General features: G+C 45.7%; 1 protein-coding gene across 1 annotated transcript in view; it reads right to left on the minus strand.

The window, feature by feature from the left end:
• Window positions 1-23,253, minus strand: part of LOC147709941 (N-acetylneuraminylgalactosylglucosyl-glucoside beta-1,4-N- acetylgalactosaminyltransferase 2-like) — a 704,718-nt gene that overhangs the window by 498,155 nt on the left and 183,310 nt on the right. Inside the window, exon 2 of the mRNA XM_086925570.1 lies at window positions 17,143-17,331. Within this exon, the coding sequence (XP_086781696.1) occupies window positions 17,143-17,330 (188 nt within the window). The 5' untranslated portion in view covers window position 17,331. The remainder of the gene's footprint in view (window positions 1-17,142; window positions 17,332-23,253) is intronic.

Below are 23,253 nucleotides of genomic sequence, written 5' to 3' on the forward strand. Positions count from 1 at the left end.
TTACCAAACTCCACGTTACTCAAAATTGTGCGGCCAGACTACTTTTTCAGATTCCTCGCTGGCAGTCGGCCAAACCTGCCCTGAAGAAGTTGCATTAGCTCCCGGTAGCGTCCAGGATACAATTTAAATCTATGTGCCTGGTTCAGAAGGCTCTTCGTAAGTCAGGTCCATCCATCATGCTCCCTTTGGACACTCAATACTTCCCTTCTAGAGCTCTCCGCTCCAGTGTGCTACATCTGGCCACCACCACAAAAGTAAAAAAATCCCGCTGGGGTGGTCGCTCTTTTTCGCACAATGCTGCAAGATTGTGGAACGCTCTTCCGTTGGTCTTGAGAGAAAATAACAACCTGACAGCTTTTAGAAAGCTATTAAAAACGCATTTGTTTGCAAGAGCTTAGCGCCCTGCCCTGCCGCCTGAATTGTTCTAGATAAAGCGCTGCAAGGCCTCAGGGTAGTTACGCGCTATATAAGTTTAATTTTCATTTCATTCATTCATTTCATTTCATTCTTTCTTGGTTTTTGATGTCCTATTTTTCTGCCCTTGCTCTTTCTCCCCTCTTTGCATTTAATGTTTCTCTCTTCCCTGTTTCTCCCTCTCTGCATTTAATCTTCTCTCTTCTCTACCTTTGCTCTTTACCCTCTCTGCATGTATTCTTCTCTTTCCTCTGAACCTGCTCTTTTCCCCTCTCTGCATTTAATCTTCGCTCTTCTCTGCTTATGCTCATTCTCCCTTCTGCCTTTTCTTGTTCTCCCCTTTCTTCGTTTAATATGCTCTATTCTCTGTCTTCACTCTTTCTCCCTTCTCTGCATGTATTCTTCCCTCTTCTCTGTGCCTTCACTGTTTATCCTCACTCTGTGTTTAATCTTCTCTCTTCTCTGCCTTTTCTCTTTCTTTCCTCTCTGCGTTCAATCTTTTGTTGTCTCTACCTTCGCCCTTTCTCCCCTCACTGCATTAAATCTTCTCTGCCTTTGCTCTTTCTCCCTTCTCTGCAGTTGATCTTCTCTCGTCTATGTCTTCGCCCTTTCTCCCCACTCTGTGTTTAAACTTGTCTCTTCTCGAACTCTGCTCTTTATCCACGCTGCGTTTAATCTTTGCTCTTCTCTGCTTTTGCTCTTTCTCCCCTCTCTGCATTCAATCTTCTCTCTTCTCCACCCTTGCTCTTTCTTCCCTCTCTGCATTCAACCTTCTTTACTTTTTCTCTTTCTTCCCTCTCTGCGTTTAATCGTCTCTGCCTTCGCTCTTTCTCCCCTCTGCATTCAATCTTCTCCCTTCTCTGCCTTGGCTCTTCATCCCCTCTCTACATTATATATTCTCTCTTCTCTGCCTTTGCTCTTCATCCCCTTCTGCATTCAATCTTCTTTACTTTTGCTCTTTCTTTCCACTCTGCATTTAATCTTCTCTCTTCTCTGCCTTCGCTTTTTCCACTTTCTGCGTGTAATCTTCTCTCTTCTCTGCCTTTGCTCTTTCTCCCCTCTTTGCATTTAATATTCTCCCTTCATTGCCTTTGCTCTTTCTTCTCTCTCTCTCTCTCTCTGTAATCTTCTATTTTTTCTGCCTCTGGTCTTTCTCCCTCTCCACATTTAATCTTTTTTGCCTTTGCTCTTTCTTCCATCTGCATGTATTCTTCTCTCTTCTTTGCCTTCTCTCTTTCTCCCCTCTCTGTATTTAATCTTTTTTATGTCTCGCCTGTCAATGCGCTTGCGCATTGAGCTTGCGAGAATATAGGGGCTTATCCAGAGGTTAACCAAACTGGCGATTTCATCCAGTGCCCGTGAAAAGCAAGCTCAATGCGCAAGCGCATTGACATAAAGCGCGTGCACATCAAAACTAACCATCTGTTCCCCAGCTCCTCCCTCCTCCCCTAATTATACACGGCCGGCCGGCCGTACTTTCACTTTCACGGCCGCCAGGCCGTGTCTCGCGTTTTATTTTAACTTTTTTTTTTTACTTGCTTTAACTTGTTATTTTTGACTAAGAAGTCCACGAGAGTGCATGTGCTTGCCTGATGTCTCCTTTTTGTGCTTCTCTCCTGTTCCTCCATATTGCGCTCTCTCGTATGTCTGCGTCTCTGCCCCCACTCTCTCCTTCATATCCATATGCTTCTCTCCCCTACGATGTGATGTTCTCTTGACTGTTGCTGTCTGCCATGTCTGAATTTTGTTCACTCCCTGTGTCTGTCTCCTTCGTGTACTTCTCCCTGTGTTGCTGTCTCCCTCGTGCTTTTCCCCCACCACTCGTGTTGCTCTCTCCCTTGTGAATCCAACCCACCCCCCCCGCCGCTTGCATTTCCCATACTTGTTTTTATTTTTGACTAAGAAGTCCACGAGAGTGCATGTGCTTGCCTGATGTCTCCCTTGTGTGCTTCTCTCCTGTTCCTCCGTATTGCGCTCTCTCGTATGTCTGCGTCTCTGCCCCCACTCTCTCCTTCACATCCATATACCTCTCTCCCCTATGCTGTGATGTTCTCTTGACTGTTGCTGTCTGCCATGTCTGAATTTTGCCCACTCCCTGTGTTGCTGTCTTCTTCGTGTACTTCTCCCTGTGTTGCTGTCTCCCTCGTGCTTTTCCCCCACCACTCGTGTTGCTCTCTCCCTTGTGAAACCAACCACCCCCCGCCGCTTGCATTTCCCGTACTTGTTTTTATTTTTGACTAAGAAGTCCACGAGAGTGCATGTGCTTGCCTGATGTCTCCCTTGTGTGCTTCTCTCCTGTTCCTCCATATTGCACTCTCTCGTATGTCTGCGTCTCTGCCCCCACTCTCTCCTTCACATCCATATGCTTCTCTCCCCTATGCTGCGATGTTCTCTTGACTGTTGCTGTCTGCCATGTCTGAATTTTGTTCACTCCCTGTGTCTGTCTCCTTCGTGTACTTCTCCCTGTGTTGCTGTCTCCCTCGTGCTTTTCCCCCACCACTCGTGTTGCTCTCTCCCTTGTGAATCCAACCCACCCCCCCCGCCGCTTGCATTTCCCATACTTGTTTTTATTTTTGACTAAGAAGTCCACGAGAGTGCATGTGCTTGCCTGATGTCTCCCTTGTGTGCTTCTCTCCTGTTCCTCCGTATTGCGCTCTCTCGTATGTCTGCGTCTCTGCCCCCACTCTCTCCTTCACATCCATATACCTCTCTCCCCTATGCTGTGATGTTCTCTTGACTGTTGCTGTCTGCCATGTCTGAATTTTGCCCACTCCCTGTGTTGCTGTCTTCTTCGTGTACTTCTCCCTGTGTTGCTGTCTCCCTCGTGCTTTTCCCCCACCACTCGTGTTGCTCTCTCCCTTGTGAAACCAACCACCCCCCGCCGCTTGCATTTCCCGTACTTGTTTTTATTTTTGACTAAGAAGTCCACGAGAGTGCATGTGCTTGCCTGATGTCTCCCTTGTGTGCTTCTCTCCTGTTCCTCCATATTGCACTCTCTCGTATGTCTGCGTCTCTGCCCCCACTCTCTCCTTCACATCCATATGCTTCTCTCCCCTATGCTGCGATGTTCTCTTGACTGTTGCTGTCTGCCATGTCTGAATTTTGCCCACTCCCTGTGTTGCTGTCTTCTTCATGTACTTCTCCCTGTGTTGCTGTCTCCCTCGTGCTTTTCCCCCACCACTCGTGTTGCTCTCTCCCTTGTGAAACCAACCACCCCCCCGCCGCTTGCATTTCCCGTACTTGTTTTTATTTTTGACTAAGAAGTCCACGAGAGTGCATGTGCTTGCCTGATGTCTCCCTTGTGTGCTTCTCTCCTGTTCCTCCATATTGCACTCTCTCGTATGTCTGCGTCTCTGCCCCCACTCTCTCCTTCACATCCATATGCTTCTCTCCCCTATGCTGCGATGTTCTCTTGACTGTTGCTGTCTGCCATGTCTGAATTTTGCCCACTCCCTGTGTTGCTGTCTTCTTCGTGTACTTCTCCCTGTGTTGCTGTCTCCCTCGTGCTTTTCCCCCACCACTCGTGTTGCTCTCTCCCTTGTGAAACCAACCACCCCCCGCCGCTTGCATTTCCCGTACTTGTTTTTATTTTTGACTAAGAAGTCCACGAGAGTGCATGTGCTTGCCTGATGTCTCCCTTGTGTGCTTCTCTCCTGTTCCTCCATATTGCACTCTCTCGTATGTCTGCGTCTCTGCCCCCACTCTCTCCTTCACATCCATATGCTTCTCTCCCCTATGCTGCGATGTTCTCTTGACTGTTGCTGTCTGCCATGTCTGAATTTTGCCCACTCCCTGTGTTGCTGTCTTCTTCATGTACTTCTCCCTGTGTTGCTGTCTCCCTCGTGCTTTTCCCCCACCACTCGTGTTGCTCTCTCCCTTGTGAAACCAACCACCCCCCGCCGCTTGCATTTCCCGTACTTGTTTTTATTTTTGACTAAGAAGTCCACGAGAGTGCATGTGCTTGCCTGATGTCTCCCTTGTGTGCTTCTCTCCTGTTCCTCCATATTGCACTCTCTCGTATGTCTGCGTCTCTGCCCCCACTCTCTCCTTCACATCCATATGCTTCTCTCCCCTATGCTGCGATGTTCTCTTGACTGTTGCTGTCTGCCATGTCTGAATTTTGTTCACTCCCTGTGTCTGTCTCCTTCGTGTACTTCTCCCTGTGTTGCTGTCTCCCTCGTGCTTTTCCCCCACCACTCGTGTTGCTCTCTCCCTTGTGAATCCAACCCACCCCCCCCGCCGCTTGCATTTCCCATACTTGTTTTTATTTTTGACTAAGAAGTCCACGAGAGTGCATGTGCTTGCCTGATGTCTCCCTTGTGTGCTTCTCTCCTGTTCCTCCGTATTGCGCTCTCTCGTATGTCTGCGTCTCTGCCCCCACTCTCTCCTTCACATCCATATACCTCTCTCCCCTATGCTGTGATGTTCTCTTGACTGTTGCTGTCTGCCATGTCTGAATTTTGCCCACTCCCTGTGTTGCTGTCTTCTTCGTGTACTTCTCCCTGTGTTGCTGTCTCCCTCGTGCTTTTCCCCCACCACTCGTGTTGCTCTCTCCCTTGTGAAACCAACCACCCCCCGCCGCTTGCATTTCCCGTACTTGTTTTTATTTTTGACTAAGAAGTCCACGAGAGTGCATGTGCTTGCCTGATGTCTCCCTTGTGTGCTTCTCTCCTGTTCCTCCATATTGCACTCTCTCGTATGTCTGCGTCTCTGCCCCCACTCTCTCCTTCACATCCATATGCTTCTCTCCCCTATGCTGCGATGTTCTCTTGACTGTTGCTGTCTGCCATGTCTGAATTTTGCCCACTCCCTGTGTTGCTGTCTTCTTCATGTACTTCTCCCTGTGTTGCTGTCTCCCTCGTGCTTTTCCCCCACCACTCGTGTTGCTCTCTCCCTTGTGAAACCAACCACCCCCCCGCCGCTTGCATTTCCCGTACTTGTTTTTATTTTTGACTAAGAAGTCCACGAGAGTGCATGTGCTTGCCTGATGTCTCCCTTGTGTGCTTCTCTCCTGTTCCTCCATATTGCACTCTCTCGTATGTCTGCGTCTCTGCCCCCACTCTCTCCTTCACATCCATATGCTTCTCTCCCCTATGCTGCGATGTTCTCTTGACTGTTGCTGTCTGCCATGTCTGAATTTTGTCCACTCCCGGTGTTGCTGTCTTCTTCGTGTACTTCTCCCTGTGTTGCTGTCTCCCTCGTGCTTTTCCCTCACCACTCGTGTTGCTCTCTCCCTTGTTTTTAACTTGTTTTTCTTGCTCTGTCTCTTATTTCATTCCAGCCTGATGGCAAAAATGCAAAAGACTCCTTTTTTCCCCCTTGTTCTAGGCAGCCAGTTGCTTGTTCGGGATGGTGCTTGTGCACCGATCAGCACGTATATTATTCTTTCTTCATTACATACATTGAAGAATCTCCCCTTTGTGAACTCCCTTTAAATTTAAGGAACATCGCCATTCCGACTCACTTTAAAAAATGCTGTTTGTTCTACTGTTATTGAAATTGGATCAATAAAGTTGTGATTCAAATTCGAACCACGCATTACATGCCTCATAAAATATTTTTGGGAATCATTTAGTGGTCAGGATTTTATTTATTTTGAGCATTCCAAAGTGGACTGCGCACTTCGAAGATCCTTTGCTGAGTGTAAACGAAAATACTGCATCATTTAAATGCATTATTTTCACATCATAGCAATACAGTACAGCGCCATTAAAAGCGCATAGCAGGCCGAGATAGCTTGTATACGATTGCGGAAGGGAGAGGCGAGTGGAATTGAATCACGGAGGCACTTCATTGATCTTACAGAATCGGTAAGGGGAGTTTAATCATCTTGTAACACAGGCTGCCATATATATTTGACACTATTGAGTCTTAGAACATGCTGTATTATCACTTTTTCAGATACGTTTGAATTTTTGGGGATAGCGTTATGAGCACAACACGGCATATGGGCGCCATTCAACGCACTGATAGTTCAGTGGTAAGCCTTTCCATTAAATGTGGTTTAGCACATGGCGTTTTTAACCTATTATGAAACATTTCAGCTAGTCGTTTATTCTTTACAGCCCATTAAAACCCTTTGAGGTTTAACATCAAGCTACTTGCTTACTGTCTGATGGACATTGCATACAACTGGTGCGCCTTGGTGAACACAGATTTATACGCCATACCCCAATAACACGATTCTAACATACTGACGGGTAAGATTTTCACCGCTAGTGCGCTAGCATTTTACATGGCTGTATAGGGGTATTCTTTGATGAACACGTGAGGCTATGATCACCTTTCACTTAAATTTGGTATACACAGGTATGGCTCCTTTCTGTTATTCTGCTGCCTACGAATAGATTTCAATCTGTCTTCCTCTGCTTGTTAGCGCTTCATTAGCCTGCCCTTGTTTGTGCCTTTCTGCCCTCTGCGTCACCACATCATCACTCAGCGCTACCCCAGCATCACTCAGCATCACCACATTATCACTCAGCACCACCACATTATCACTCAGCACCACCACATTATCACTCAGCACCACCACAGCACCACCCAGCACCACCACAGCACCACTCAGCACCACCACAACATCACTCAGCAGCACCACATTATCACTCAGCACCACCACATTATCACTCAGCACCACCACATTATCACTCAGCACCACCACATTATCACTCAGCAGCACCACCACATTATCACTCAGCACCACCACAGCACCACTCTGCACCACCACAGCACCACTCTGCACCACAGCACCACTCAGCACCACCACAGCACCACTCAGCACCACCACAGCACCACTCTGCACCACCACAGCACCACTCTGCACCACCACAGCACCACTCTACACCACCACAGAACCACTCAGCACCACCACAGCATCACTCAGCGCAACCACAGCATCACTCAGCGCAACCACACATCAATCAGTGCAACTACAGCATCACTCAGCGCAAACCACAGCATCACTCAGCGCAACTACAGCATCACTCAGCATCATCACTGGTTCAAATATGTTCTCTCAATGTTTCAAGCTTTATTACAAATGTCAAAAAAGATGTTAATATTTCACTTCTGTTCTTGGATTTTCGTCACAATAAAATACACTGAACATAATCTTCACTAAAGTTATTTACAAAAGTTTAAGCTATTGCCATTATAAGTTACAATCACTTTTATTTAAGTAATAATTATTTAAAAAAGTTAAAAGCCATTCTTATTTGTAATATCAATACATCTAAGTCACGTAAATACAAAACATGTTGCATTACAAATGCTATAGGTGTCACATTTGCGAAAGTTATAACTATTGGCATTGTAAATGACAAAGCTATTAATTTAGATATTTTAAAAAACAACACATAAATTAAAAAAAAGTCATTTATAAGACCAATAGCTCAAACTTTCCTAATGCGAGACCTATTGCATTTCCAATGCTTGTTCTACTTTGTCTTCGCTCTTTTTCCCCTCTCTACATTAAATCTTCTCTCTACTCTGCCTCTGCCCTTTCTCCCTTCTCTGCACTGTCTCTCATTAGCTTGTGATTTTCATGCCTTTAGGTCTGTTTTTAATGGTTCCTGGTTATGCCTTTCTTGCGTCTCCATTTTTTACATTTTCTCTCTCTACTTTTCATCACTCCCAAATGCTTCTTCTATTCTCTGTCTTTCTTATATCTACTTCTGTTTCTCTCCTATTCCTGGTTATTAAGCCCCCATTGGCACTTTCCAGAAGGCTACTCCAAATATTATTGGCGGTTCATAGTTTGCCCACTCCTTTGCTAGTTCCAAGTAAGCATGCATCATTAGCTTGTGAAATATTGCTTTCCAAATATAAGGTCTAAGTAGTAAGGGAGACAATCTCTTGTGTGGTGTGGGTAGAGCAGTGGGTACAGATGGGGTGGAGATGTGGGTAGAGATGGGGGTAGTGATGCAGGTAGAGATGGGAGTAGAGATGGGGTAGAGCTGTGGGTACAGATGGGGTGGAGATGGGGATAGAGATGGGGGTAGAGATGCGGCTAGAGATGGGGTAGAGATGGGGTAGTGTTGGGGTAGAGATGCAGAGAAAGATGTGGGTAGAGATGTGGGTAGATATGGGGTAGAGATGCAAGGAGTGATGCTGGTAGAGATGTGGGTTGTGGTGTGGGTAGAGACGGGTAGAGATGGGGTAGAGATGTGGGTGCAGATGGGGTAGAGATGTGGGTGCAGATCGGGTAGAGATGTGGGTACAGATGGGGTCGAGATATGGGTAGTATGTCACAACATTGACAGATATCTTGTTTGTTGAAATATAAATTCTATAACATTTATTTTTTGGCAGACGGCATACCCGTCACTGTTATTGCGGGGTAACCCGTCCTCAGAGATCTCAATTAGGCCCTCAGTTCCTTACCACTCTAGGCGTGGGGCCAAGGATGGGTGTCTGGAGGTATACAACCTTTACAAAGAAACTTTTACAACGACCTACCATTACAACGCAACTTTTACCACGCAAACTATTACAACGCATTGCTCTAGGGGGCGCTCTAGGATAGGGAATAGGTTAATTTACTATCCAATAACCTTCCCTACTATCCAGGAGGACTGGAGTTGGAATAGTAAATTAAACTATTCACTATCCAGCGCCTAAAAGCATTATGCGTTGTAATGGTATGCGTGGTAAAAACCGCGTTGTAAAGGTAGGCGTTGTAAAAGTATGCGTTGTAACGTCATACATCTGTGTCTGGATCATCCACGGTCTATGCCAGGGAAGCCTTGGGTGTTTGGTGCCCTCTACAGTTGTACCCGCCACACCTCACCAGGTGACCCTTCACCTCGCTGCTGGTGAACCCTACTTGTCCACATTTCCTTCATCTTCTAAAGAGAGAGGTGTTGTGGTTACTGTCCCTTTAAAGGAACCTTGCCAGCTCTGCCTTCTTGACATCATTATGAGAATGTTATGTGTTCTCCTGGAGAGTCAGTTGCTGTGATCTCTTGTTGATGGTTGTACCAATAAAGCTCCTTCTACAACTTATCCTGCTTCAGAGCTTTTATCACTGGCGACGAGGGTCAAGGCTTGATTGGGGACAAGCACCTACAACCATCAACTCCCCTACCTTTGGAATTTTGTTTTGAACTTGGATTTTTCAAAATTTTCATTTCCTACTTTTTGGATTACATTGGATTACATTGGACACAATATACTTGTTTTGGACTTGGTTTCTATCGCCTGCATCATTAATCTACAGACTTTATTGCCTTTCTTGGATTGGATTTGCCATTTTCTGAGACCCTGTACACTGAACTGGTTGTCTGTCTATCTCTTCGGTTTTTTTTTGGACTGCACTTGAAGCCATACTGCTTTTATTCTACATTGATAGGCTTTGCAATGCCTTTTTGCTGATTGTGGTCAACGGAGAACGCGCTGAATTTCTCAAAACAGGTACTGTCACTAATGCCTTTTTCTTGAGGCTTACCGTTACCTGTTGTTGTTTGAATTGCCATTGCGTGTGCCATCGCGCGAGTCATCAGCACGAGTGCCTCGTTCTCCTCCCCGCTCCAGCAGCCTCAGGTGAGCGTGTGCCTCGTTCTCTTCCTCGCTCCGGCACCTTGAAGTGAGCGTGTGCCATTGCGCGAGTGCTGCCTCCCTTCTACGCTCCGGCAGCTTCATTTTGACTTTGACTTCCTGACGTCTGACGATTGACGTCCTACGCGTGACGTCATCACGCAGCGGCCATTTTGGATTTCCTTGACAACAACGCCGATGCGCACGGCAGCGCATATTGTTTACATTCACGATGGATTTGACTACGCCGATGCACACGGCAGCGCCTTTTAACTATTAATCATCAAAATTACCACGCTGATGCGCACAGCAGCCTGACACACCGTAGTAAAACTTCGTTTTGCCTATTTTCATTATTAATGTGCACAACAGCACATTCTTTGCATTATTATTCAGTTAGCAGCTGTGAAATGTTAAGTTCTGCACTTAGGTATTGTATTCACTTTTCATAACTTAATTATTTGATCTTACATATTTCTTCATAGTTCATTATTTCTTTTCTTTCCTCATCCGAGCCATAATACTTTTCACTGTTATTATACAAAGACTTCCTGCATTTTGGTCTATTTTCATAATGGCTACTACTTCTAGCATGTCACAGCCACCTCCTTTTCTTTCAGAGGAGGGTGAATCCATTCTTCCTTGGATGAGATGGAGGAACTTGTTTGATTCGTATTTGGTTGCTATTGGGGGAGAGAAATTTTCAGCAGTCAGAAAACAAGCTATTTTGTTACACAATTTGGGTGTGGAAGGGAGACATACATATGATAGAATGGACACTATACCTGTGGGTGGAGCTGATGGTGAACCTGCAGATATTTTTGAGATGTCTATGACTATGTTAGAACAGTATTTTGGTCCAAGGATAAATGTTGTTTTAGAACGACATAGATTTTTCACTCGTGTTCAAGGCTCTCGTGAAAGTGTTGGAACATATGTTGCTGCTTTGAAAACTCTCTCACGCACATGTGATTTTGGTGATCTTTCAGAATCTCTTGTTAGAGATCAACTTGTTCGATGCACGAACAGTTCTAGGGAGCAAGAAAAATTATTGTCAAAAAATCCTTCGTTGAAAGAGGCATTAGCTATTGTAGAGGGTATGGAGAACACCTCTACATGGGTCAAAGAAATAAGAAAGAATAAAGAAGATGAGAGTCAAACTGTTAGCGATAATAAAAAGAAAAGTCCTGACTCTGTACATATGCTAGAAGTAGATGAATTCACTGATTGTCATGAGGAAGTGGCTAAAGTTAGTGTTGGACCTAAGGGTAAACCTTCTCAAAAGAATCCATCTTTCCAAAAAAGTTCCTTTGAAACTCGTCCTTCTTCCTCCAGAGAATCCATTATTTCCAAAGAACGTGATTCTCGTCAACAACGTTCTTTCACCAATCAAAAAATGCGTTGTTTTAGATGTGGGAGTTTCTTTCATTCGTCCAATTTTCCTCAATGTTTTGCTAAGGACAGCATTTGTAATAATTGTGGTATCAAAGGACATTATGCACGTGTGTGCAGATCTGGTAAAAAGAGAGAAACCAATGAACCTGTTTCTGTATTATACGTACAGTTGTTGTTTCAAGTGTTAGTGAAGGTATAGTTGACGTAGAGCGCATTTTCATGCCATTTTGTGATATTGGGATTGACAAGTTTGTATTCAAACTTATGGCTGACTCTGGATCTCCTTTTACCTTAATTGGGAACAAAATATGGGATGAGGTGGTTGGTTTAGAGACTGTTAAACTCCTACCTTCTGATATCTCTCCTTTGAGTTATACTAAATCAAAGATAGAGATACTAGGTTATACTGTAGCTAACATTTCTTTCAGAGGTGGATGTATTTCTGGTAAGGTTTATGTTGCTGTCAGAGGCGACAATCTTCTTGGATGGCGACATCAGCATGATTTGGGAATTATCCTTGATCCAGGAGCTGAACACCCAAAAGACCAAGTTATGTTAAAGGAAGATTTTCTTGCTGCGTTCTTTCCTGTTTCTACCTTAAGTAAATTTTGTGTCTGGATCTGAGAAATATTTTGCTGATTATCCAAAGGTTTTCGCAGATACCTTGGGGTGTCTAAAGGGTTTTGAGCACAGAATTATCCTCAAGAAGTCTGCCAAACCATGTGTGCACAAGGTGAGAAAGGTACCTAACATGATGCTTGAGCCACTTAAGTGTGAAATTGAAAGATTGCTGAATTTAGGGGTGATTGAAGAGATCGAATCATCTGAATGGTTGAGTCCAGTGGTTCTAGCACCCAAGGATGGTGGAAAGTCAATTAGGATGTGTGTGGACTTGCGCGGATTGAATGAATGGATCTGGGTAGATCGACAGCCATTGCCCAAAATAGCTGAGAGCATTAGTACCTTGAAAGGTGCGAAGGTGTTTAGTGTACTCGATCTCTCTTCAGCTTACCACCAAATTGTATTACATCAAGATTGCAGACATTTAACATCTTTTGTCACGCCATTGGGTGCTTATCAGTTTTTACGAATGCCATTTGGCTTAGCTTCGGCTGCTGCGTGTTTTCAAAGAGTAATGAAGATGGTTTTGGGTTGTCTTTCAAATGTCATGTTCTTTCAGGACGATATTTTGATATATGGAGTGGATGAGGGTGAACATGACAAGGTACTAAGATCTGTTTTGAGCAAGTTAGATGAGAATGGGCTTACTGTAAAGAAAGAAAAGTGTCGCATTGGTTTAAAATCGGTTACATATTTGGGACATGTTATTTCTGGGAATGGTATTCAGCCCAAATTGGAGTTAGCTGAGAGCATTGTAGGAGCACCGACTCCTGTGGATAAGGATCAGGTCAAGCCATTTTTAGGCATGGCGGAATTTTATTCCAAGTTTGTCAAAGGTTTTGCCAGTCTTGTCGAACCCATTAGGTCTCTCTTTTTTATTTTTTTTATTTTTGGAAACCTTTATTGTGCAACAAAAGCTTACAGGTACGGGCCCACAACCACGCAGGCCGGCCGCGAAATCAAATAGTAGCACATAAGGCAAAATCAAAACAGTTCAGCGGTCCCGAGGTGGGGAGCAGCAATTATCCGATACATCACATACTGGAGAAATAACGGGACCACTGAATACAGGATAAATGAGGTTAATTTTAAAGTTATAGATAAGAAGGATCAGTCGCAGTCACTTCAACGAGAACACATGGCGGGCAATGATCCCAGCGAGTCAGCAACAAACCAGGCAACAATTAGGAGATCATCAGAAAAACTTGAGGAGGAGTGCAAACAGTACAATACACACTGGCCAATACCCGCCCCTTGAACGTAGAACATCCTGACGGGAGGTAATGAAGAGACCACCTGCCGAAACAATAAGCAGCGCTACACCTAACCACCAAACTGACCCAAAGGAAAAAGGAAAGAGCAAGGAAAGTCAAGAAAGAGAAGAGAAAAATAAGGCCCATAGAACCAAGACGAAACAAAAGACCCACCCCCAAACCCCTACCCAGCACGCATGCAGAGGCTACGGCCTACCCCCCCCTAGCAGTGTGCCTGTCGCCCAAAACCGAGTCCCGAAATATAGACTCAGAGAAGAGAAAAAGAAAGGAAAAAGGAAGAAAGGGAAAAGAGAAAAAGGAACTAAGAACTAAAAACTAATGGGAGAGGAGACATGCAGTCAAAACGATCTGCTCCCACCACCCACCTGTGCACAATCAGAACCCACAAGAAGAGAAAGTCGCTACAAAGCCAAATACAGGAACATGATGAGGAAGCGACCATGCTTGGACAATCAAAAGTACGCCAGGTATCCATACACGAGGTAGTAGTCCACCAATGTAAAACATCTCAACCCTGTCCCTGTCTGTCCAGGACCATGGACACGGAGTGCATATTAAACCAGAAGTGGATGGGCCAGGAGAAAAAGGCAAGAACTCCAGGCCGAAACACACGGCACCAGTCACGATGGCACCGAATCGGTCCAGCAAGAAAAAGCAGCAGCAACAGCAGGTACCACGAGCAACGCCCCGTCGACCAAGTAGGGGCACTCACTCCGCTAGGACAGACACCAGGTCCCGGTTCAGCGGGGCAAGGCAAACGAACGCTGGGAGTCGCATCAAGGCAAGCCCGGACGGACCCCGATCGGAGTCCTTCCATCATTTCCACTCCCTGGAATCGCTCTCGGCAAGGCAGAGTAACGGGCACCCAGACCTCCAGACAGGCAACGGCCGGAGTCTCACCGACCTCCGGGAAGGTCCGTGCAGCACAGGTCAGCGGTTGGTCCGCACACGTGGGAAGCGGCGCAGCGAGCACTTCAAGAAAAACATCTTCCGGCCTGGCGGTTTGAAACATCATGGACTCACACCAGGAACTCAAGGCAGCGAGGACGTCGCCAATTGTAGGATCACCCCTACAGTATTCAGCAAATGTGCCGTGCGGCAGGCCAGTGTCCCCGTCAACAACGGGTCCAGGATACAGGGCGCTGGCCGCCATCTTGTCAGCCCGGCGGGGCCACTGTACGCTCCGGCCCTGATCCAGTTGCCAGCGGGGTTCGACGAGAGCCAGCCCGGGACCATCAACTGCACCAGCGATGCAGGGAGGCGGGCCACCAAAGCAGTGGAGGTAGTCAGCGCCTCCGGCCCATGGGCGCCGACCACCGAGTCCGGGCGGAGGGTTTCAAAATGGCCGGCTGGAAGACAAAGGGGAGACACGTCTCCCATGCGGTCAACCCCCGTCCGTGGGATGCGGCACCCCGCCACCAGGTCCCACCAGGCCCCGGGACCACCCAGCCGGGCCCGGTCAGTCGCCACCGGTCCAATCGCACAGTGGCCTCTTCGGTCGACTCCTCTCCTCCACCAGGGCCGGCGCAGGAACTTCGCTCCAGCCGGGGAGCCGCAGGCGAGTCTGGGCCTGCCCTCCTCGCGGGCTCCGAAGCAAACAAGGGCACAGCTCAGGAACCGCAGCACCCAGGAGCACCCGGAGCAGATGGTAAGAATCAGCAATTTGTCATGTTTCCATACGTCCACGAATACCTCTTCTCGGGGCAGGATGAGGCACAGGATTAATAAGACAGGCGAGTAGGTCGACGGAGCCGAGCTACAACGCGGCCATCACGGCCGCGAGCTTGGCTCCTCCTCCCATTAGGTCTCTCTTAAAGAAGGGTGTACATTTTTCTTGGTCTGCTGACTGTGGAAGGGCATTTGAGTTGGTAAAAAAGGAGATTGGTAAAATGCCTACTCTGGGTCATTTTGACTCGAAACTCAAAACTATTCTCACAACTGACGCCAGCCTTCATGGTTTAGGTGCTGTACTTTCTCAAGTTGTGAATGGCAAAGAGGTTGTTGCTTTCGCTTCTAGGGCCTTAAGAGAAGCTGAAATTAATTATTCTTGTATTGAGAGAGAAGCGTTGGCAGTATTTTGGTCAGTGCTTCATTTTAAATTTTATTTGTGGGGGATTCCCTTTGTTGTAAAATCTGATCATCGTCCCCTGGTACAAATCTTTTCATGTCATCATATGACGCCTAGGTTGAAAAGATGGAGTGAAGGGCTGCAAGAATTCAACTTTAAAGTACAGTATATTCCTGGGTCGAACAATAAACCTGCCGATTGTCTTTCTCGCCTTCCTATTGTAAGGGATTGTGTCACAGAAAGTGTTTGTGTAAATTGGGTTTTGGAGTCTAGCATTTCCAAGGAGGAATGGTCACGGAGTATTGCTGATGACGTTGGTTTTCAACTGCTTAAAGGTGTAATTAGAGATGGTTGGCCTAACTATGATGCTCTTGAGGGTGTCTTGAAGCCTTTTTGGACAGTAAGGGATGATTTAACTTTCATTCAGGACAATTTGATGAGAGGTGACAGAGTTGTACCTCCAGGCGATTTGAGGGAGAGAGTCATTAACCTAGCTCATGAAGGGCATTTAGGTAGGAATCTTACGAAGGCTCGTATTAGAGAGAGGTACTGGTGGCCCGGTATGGATAGCATGGTGGAGACTGTTGTCAAGGATTGTCATTTGTGTGCTGTCAATGACAAATCACGCACCACTAGTCAATCTCCTTTGTCACCGGTTGAAGTTCCTGTTGCCGTGTGGACTAAATTGGGTCTGGACATTGCAGGTCCGTTTGAGCTTATGCCTGCGCATGAAAGATTTGTTGTATTGTTAGTTGATTTTACTTCTAAATGGGTTGTTTCCAAATGTATGAGTGTTGTTAATTCTAGAACTGTGATTGAGTTTTTGAAGGAGGTATTTGTGTCGGAGGGTGTTCCTAAATTTCTGCTCACTGACAATGGGGTGCAATTCACCTCCAGAGAGATGGATGATTTCTTAAAAAACCTTGGCATTATTCATCAGAAAACAGCTCTTTACTCTCCACAAGCTAATGGTCTCACGGAGAGGATGAATAGAGTTGTGAAGAGTTGTGCACAAAGGGCTTTGGAGTCCAAAGTTTCTTTTAGCAGTGTCTTGAGGGAGACGTGGTGGGCACATCGCACGACTCCCAATGCTGTCATGTAGAGATCTCCTTTCGAGGCCTTGAGGGGTAGGTTAGCTTGTTCTAAACTCAATCCTACCTGGCTTCCTGAGAAGTGTCATGATGACAGTGTTGAAAGAGAGGTGAGAAGGAGGGAAGCGTTGACTAATTATCAGCAGAAATATAAACAACGTTATGATGCTAAGATGCATGTCAAACTTAGGAAGTGGAATGTGGGTGATGGTGTTCTGGTGAAAAAATCCAAGTGTGGTCATAAAGGTGTTTCAAATTTCACTGGTCCTTTCACCATTGTTTCCATCAGGAAAAATGTTGTCACTTTAGACAATGGTTGCACTTGGAATATGTCTAAATTGGCCAAGTGCGATGCTGTTAAGTTCCATTCCAATAGCAGTTCCAATTCCTCCTGCAATCCTAGTGCTACTCCTTCTCCTTGTTATCAAAGAACTGTTTCTGGGAGGACTTCACACCTTCCTCGGAAATTCGATGATTATGTAATGTCTTAAGCTTTATCTTTTTCCTGTTTTGATCTTATGTAGTGTTTTGCATTTTCTTTCCTGTTTTTATTTATTGGAAAGGGGATGTGTTGTGGTTACTGTCCCTTTAATGGAACCTTGCCAGCTCTGCCTTCTTGACATCATTATGAGAATGTTATGTTTTCTCCTGGAGAGTCAGTTGCTGTGATCTCTTGTTGATGGTTGTACCAATAAAGCTCCTTCTACAACTTATCCTGCTTCAGAGCTTTTATCAAGAGGTATCTTACCTGATTCCACTGTAGGAGAAGCTGCTTAGATACGTTTCTTCTGGAAGGAGCCTCAGGCTTGATGGGGCCAGCCTCTCCGCAGGCTGGGGGCTTGGGTCCTCCTTATCTGACAGCAACATTTTCCTGCTCATCAAGAGTCCAATTGTAAACAGCACAACAAGGGGTGGTGCCAGACATCTGAGCTTCATGCTGAGGGAAACAGAGAAAAGAATTTGAGATGTGAATGGCAAGGCCTCATTGGACTTACTAGAGAGAGAGAGCAAAAGCAGGACAGCAAGAAAGAATCCACAAGGAGATGATGGACGGAGCGCTGAAACTTTTCAGATACTCACCCCCAATCACAGATCTGGGTTGAATCCATCATCATTCTTTAGTTCACTTTGCCAGCTCAGTTCAGAACCAGCTTTGGGGGCAGGGTCAAGACTGATTTGCATATGGCTGGGTCCAAACTGGAATGGCATGGTGAGCAAACAAAAAGATGGATTTAGGCCCAGATCTCTGTACTGGGGTGAATGTATGACATTGCTCTGCATTCTGTCCATCAACTGTTGCTTTTGCATTTGTCACCCCGAGTTGGACGGGTATGCTCAGACGTGGGTCCTGTGCTCTCCATGCCACTGGAATCAAGCTATACTGGCTGATGAGGGCTGAAAGCCCGAAACTGGTCCTAGGGTGCTTGTTTCCAGTCCAGGAAGGACAGGGCTTGGCAGTCCGGGCTGGACTTTTCCCAGTGGGCGCAGCGTCAAGACTGATTTGCATATGGGTGGCTTCAAACTCGAATGGCATGGTGAGCAAAAAACGATGGATTTAGGCACAGATCTCTGTACTGGGGTGAATGTATGACACTGTTCAGCATTCTGTCCACCAGTTGTTCTTTCAGTAAGAAAGAATGACAGCGTATGAGAGAAAATGCAAGAGAAGGGGAGAGAGTAAGAGAAAGAGAAACATTGTGACAGAGAAATAAACTTAAAGAAGGCGAGAGTGAAAACTCTACAAAGGGAGATATTACGAGAGTTTTAAGCTTCATGCTGCAGGGCACATAACAGGACACCGCCCCTTTACCGCACCATAACTACTACTGCTACCCTGTGCTTCCTCACTCTCTCTTCTTCTCTCTCTCAGCTCCGGGGACTAAGGGAATGGGCAAGTAGCAAATGAGCGTGTGACAATCAAAAGACAGCAGGGGGGAAGGGAGGGGGAAACAGAAGACTATCGAATGGAGGGCATGAACTATCGAAGGAACAGACTGCCGGAACTGCACAGCCGCAATCAGAAGTTTTAATTGCCAAGATAATCGAATTATGTGCCTCCCTACATTTCCCTACCAACCGAAAAAACCCAACCCCCGGGGGGGCGTTTTTCTCCTTTTTCTTTTCTCTGTGAATTACCTTCCCATGTATATGTTACGCGCCATGTAAATATAATTTTCAATAAAAATTTACTGAAATCAAAAGCCTACTACATTAGTACTCATCCAATAAACAACAGCTAGGGGGCAGCATGTACAGGTCAGGAGGGCCGCACCTTGAGTATCACTGTGCCAAGCCATGCAAGTGCAGGCACACCCCAGTGCAAGGAGGCCATGTGTATTCTTTCTGTGCATTCAATGCCTGTGCCAGAGGTTTTTTTCCTCTGGGCCTCGTGGCTCAGCGGACTAATGCGTCCGCTGCAGTGGCCTGTGTTTGACCTCAGGCTCACAGTTTCAATCCCCAGTGGGTCCGCTCAACCTTTCATCCATCGGAAGTCGATAAAATGAGTTCCATTGAGTTGGGTAACAATAAACATCTGCTATTCAGCACCAAGATGCCTTTGGGTGATTGTGCGCTTTACAAAAACATATGATAGTTATGTTATACCTCAAGATTACGCTGCAAAGCCTCATCAGAGTAACTGAAAAGAGAGAGAGACAGACAGGGAGAAAGAAGATGAAGGAAGGAACAGAGAAAGAAAGACAGCGACAGAGAAAAAGAGAAAAAAGAGGAGAGAGAAAGACGAAGGCACAGAGTGAAAGACAGAGAAGCGTAAATAGTGAATAAGAGACACAGTGAGCAAAAGAGCATGAGAGAAACTCACGGAAGGAGATAGGACAGATGTATAGATATATATCGATGGATTGATGGATCAATAGAAACAGTGTCAGAGCTCTGTGTATCTCCGAAGTTCAGGCTTCAGAGGACTTTTTTACTTGATCTTTGATTTCCTCATCAAATGAAAAACAAAACAAGCTTTGCAGGAGGCAGGTTAACTACATAGTATGGTGTCATTCTCATATAAATCTTATTTGGTTGTAAATATGACCATAAGAGAGCATAAAATAGAAAACATACACTTCATAAAACTGTAAAAACAAATAGGCATAAATTGTTATAACACCATAAAATGTTTAAAAGATAAAATTGTATTGGCAAAGCATTACATTGAGAATCCTCGTGTACAACATCCGGGTTAATCAGGTCGCATCGCCTTGATCTCAAAGCTGCACCTTAAAAGCACGAGGCAGCAATGTCCCTTCGACAGGAGCTGAAAATACATAGGCACCAGGCGGGCTTGTGAGAAATTATGGACTTTCAATAATGGGAGAAGAAACCGCTTCCTGGGCACGCTAAAATATTTACAAAGCCGCACAAAATGGAGGGGATCCTGTGGAGACATATTGTCGCAGTCACAGGGCTCAGGAGACCATCCACTGGAAGAGGCCAAAAAATGGTGCAGCAAAGTAAACCTGACTTTCACCACCACAACTCTGTCCCTCTTACAGGTAAAAGAGACAGACATGGCTCCGCACCGTGTACAGTTGTTAATAACATCTGCCCCCTTGCCATGGGTTTCACCTACTCTGTGTCTACGTTGCAGTGCGACAAGTTCAGAAAAACAAGTCCTCACCTGTTTAAGCTCCAGGTGGCACAGGGAATGATGGTTATAAAATATGTCAGCCCTGCCCATGGTAGTAAAAGCTGCCTTCACGTGGGCAATCTAAGAGATTATCTCTGAATGATCAAGGGACAAAGAGTCAGACAGGATCATGACACAAAGCTCCTCATGATCAGAAAAGGCCAGAGTGCTTTGCGGGACCTGCAGTATGCATCTTCAAATGTGTTTCCTGCCAGCTGGAACTTATCAACTGATATATAACCCCATTCCTCACGGCTGCATAGAGCCTTGGAAACGCACTTGGCCTGGTAAAGCTTTACTACGGCGTTTGGTGATCATGAGTCCAACTCCGTGCAGAACTAGCTACTGCCCTCCGGACCGTGACCAGATCACATCTCCTCCCCTCAAACAGGGGTTTCCAACTCATGTTACCATCAAATAGCACCCCAAGATAGGAAAACCTTGAAACTTTTGCTGCGGTGCCACTCCCCACCTTAGAAGTTTTGGAACTGGTGGACGAGAGCCAACATCCATAACATATGATTTGTGAAGTTGAACACAAGTCATACTAACTTTCATCTGCTTCTGTCTATTGGTCATTGCAGCACATATATTTTATACGAGAATCACATTGGATCAATAAACATTGAAAACGTTGCTCTGTGTATTCCTTGTATATTTCTCTGAGAATAAGAGAGCACGAGGGAATCGGCAAAAGTGTTCTAGATCTGTTGCCCTGATTCCTGGGGGATCAGGGCTGTCATGTGCAGTGGTTGCCAGAACCAGTTGCTACTCTCCTAGGCTTAGAGGTGCTCGTGGTGGCATTGTGAGCTAGCTTGCCTATAGGACAACATATCCAGAGGGGGTACATAGAATCAATCTGACACCATTCTGAAGGTTACGCTGCCCACAAATGCGCAAAACCTATTTTTATGGATCGCCTGAGTAGTTCAACTGTGCCTTCATAGAGACTGCTACTCCAAACCTGAGTCATCTGTGGTGGTAGGGAAAATCCTCCTCAGCTGAGTAGGTAACCCCTATATATTGGCTGAAAGCTGTTCAAGCTTAAACGATTTCCTTCCCACTGTGTACTCCCACTCTGTAATTCATCTCCTATCAAGTCTGGAGACGATGGTACCCAGCCTTCAAACATTGCAGAGAACTGCAGACATGAGGTTACTCAGAAACTATTACAGCATGGTCTCTCAGCCAGGGTTGAAGATGTTTCCTTCGTGGGTGAGGCACACAAATCATTTATGACAGAGGTGTTCTATTCTTGGGTTATATTTCTGGCTGCAGATAACACCACACAATTATTTCACAACTACACTGAGGATGAAATACCAGATGTCTACACTCCTTATGAGACAATAGAAGTTCCTCTCTCTTAGAAAGAACACATAAATTGGTTTAAAGATGCCCTCCCACACACAACAGAAAACCTTATACTGGGTTTGCTCAGTGATGACAGAGCGACATGGCTAGTCTTATCCGGATATCCACTGCATTTTAATGTTGATAATTTCCCAGCAGCAGAGAAGGGAACACCACATAAAGACCTAGTAACAATATACAGGAGACTTACACAGTGCGTTATATGAACATGGACACTTACTCCTGAGAGAGCTGCTCAAGTTGCACAATTGGCTACCACGGGGATCAGCCCACACACGCTAAATGTATTCATGGGAAAAGTTCCTGTCAAACTAGAGGAGATTCCATTCTGGACTACACAAAAAACAAGCCAGCTTAAAGTTGAGTTTCCCCATATGGGCCTGCAGGAAAACACAGAATATTAACTATCTGCTTGCTGATGGGGAGGGCTGCCCCTGTGGAAGACTGCATCACTTGGGGCGCAGTCTTTGCTGCAATATATACCAGGAGGCACAGTGCCCCTTTCTTGGATGTTTTGCCAGAAGTGCTGAAACATCTTCAGAATGAGTACGGGGCAGCACCTGCCCGGGACTAGGGGATGAAACTGATGGAAAATTTTGCCTCAGTATTCGCCATTATGTTAAGAAATGAAATGAAAATTATGTTTATGGAGCGTTCGAATGATGCAGCGTCTTGGCGCTGAAACAATGAGACAGTGGTGCACTTGTGAATTGCTGTAGCTGATTTAAGAGGAAAGCAGCCAATATTTAAGTGAATTCCTAAAAAGCTGCAAGCTAGGTTGCAGCCTCATGGTGGTTGGCATTTTATTCCATAACGTGGAAGCACGATAGGATAAGCTCCTGCCCCCCCTATCTAGCTCTGCAGAATTTGGGAGTTTGAACAAGACCCCCATTTGTTGATCTTAGGTTCCTCGTGAGCACATACCTTGGAACAATTTCTGGATGTCAGCGGCTCAAGTGTCTTATGGACCTGACTGAGAGCCTTAAACTCCACTCGTTGCGGGATGGTAAGCCAGTGTAATGCTCTAATTCCAGCTGAGGATGAATGACCTTTAGGAATATTTAAAAGCAGAGGGGCAGCTGCGTTTTGTAGAGACTGTAATTTGGCCAGCTGGGTTGTATCAATGCCCACAAAAAGAGCATTGCAGTTGTCAGTTCTAGATAGAATAAGAGCTACCACCACCGTTTTCCTGTGTCCTTGAGATTTCTTGAAGGATTAAAAGGAAAATCTTTCATAGGATCTTTAATAGGAAAACGCAGGAAGAAGCAAGACTATTAATCTGGCCTGCAAATTTTAGTTCATTCTCCAAAATGATTCCTAAATTCTGAACCTTTGGTCTAGGACAGGGACACTCACCTGCCACTATTGGCCACCAGGTTTGATTCCACACGGAGGGGCCCTTACCAAATTCCATCACATCAGTTTTCTCAGTATTAATCTTCAGGAAAGTTATGACCCATTCAGCTCATAATTTCGGTCAGAGAGGAATTGAAATAACAGCCGTGGCTTTTGGATATTTTGATACAGATATAATGAGTTGGGAATCATCTGCAAAGGAGACCAAGGCAAAACCATGCCCTCTAACGATTCTGGCCAGTGGGGAGACATATATGTTAAAGAGGGTGGGTGACAGGGCCGAGCCCTGTGGCACTCCACAAGGAAGAAAGAAAGTGTCAGATTACAGATGATCCCAGACTATACTCTGCTCTCTGGATGCTAGGAAGAAGGTGAGGAGGGCCAGAGTCATATCCCCAACCCCAAGGTCTTCAGCCGCTGCACTAACACCATGTGATTCACGGTGTCAAATGCTGCAGATAAGGCTAGGAGGATGAGGATGGACCGGCC

This window comes from Lissotriton vulgaris, chromosome 6, assembly GCF_964263255.1.
Source record: "Lissotriton vulgaris chromosome 6, aLisVul1.2, whole genome shotgun sequence".
Lineage (NCBI taxonomy): Eukaryota > Metazoa > Chordata > Amphibia > Caudata > Salamandridae > Lissotriton > Lissotriton vulgaris.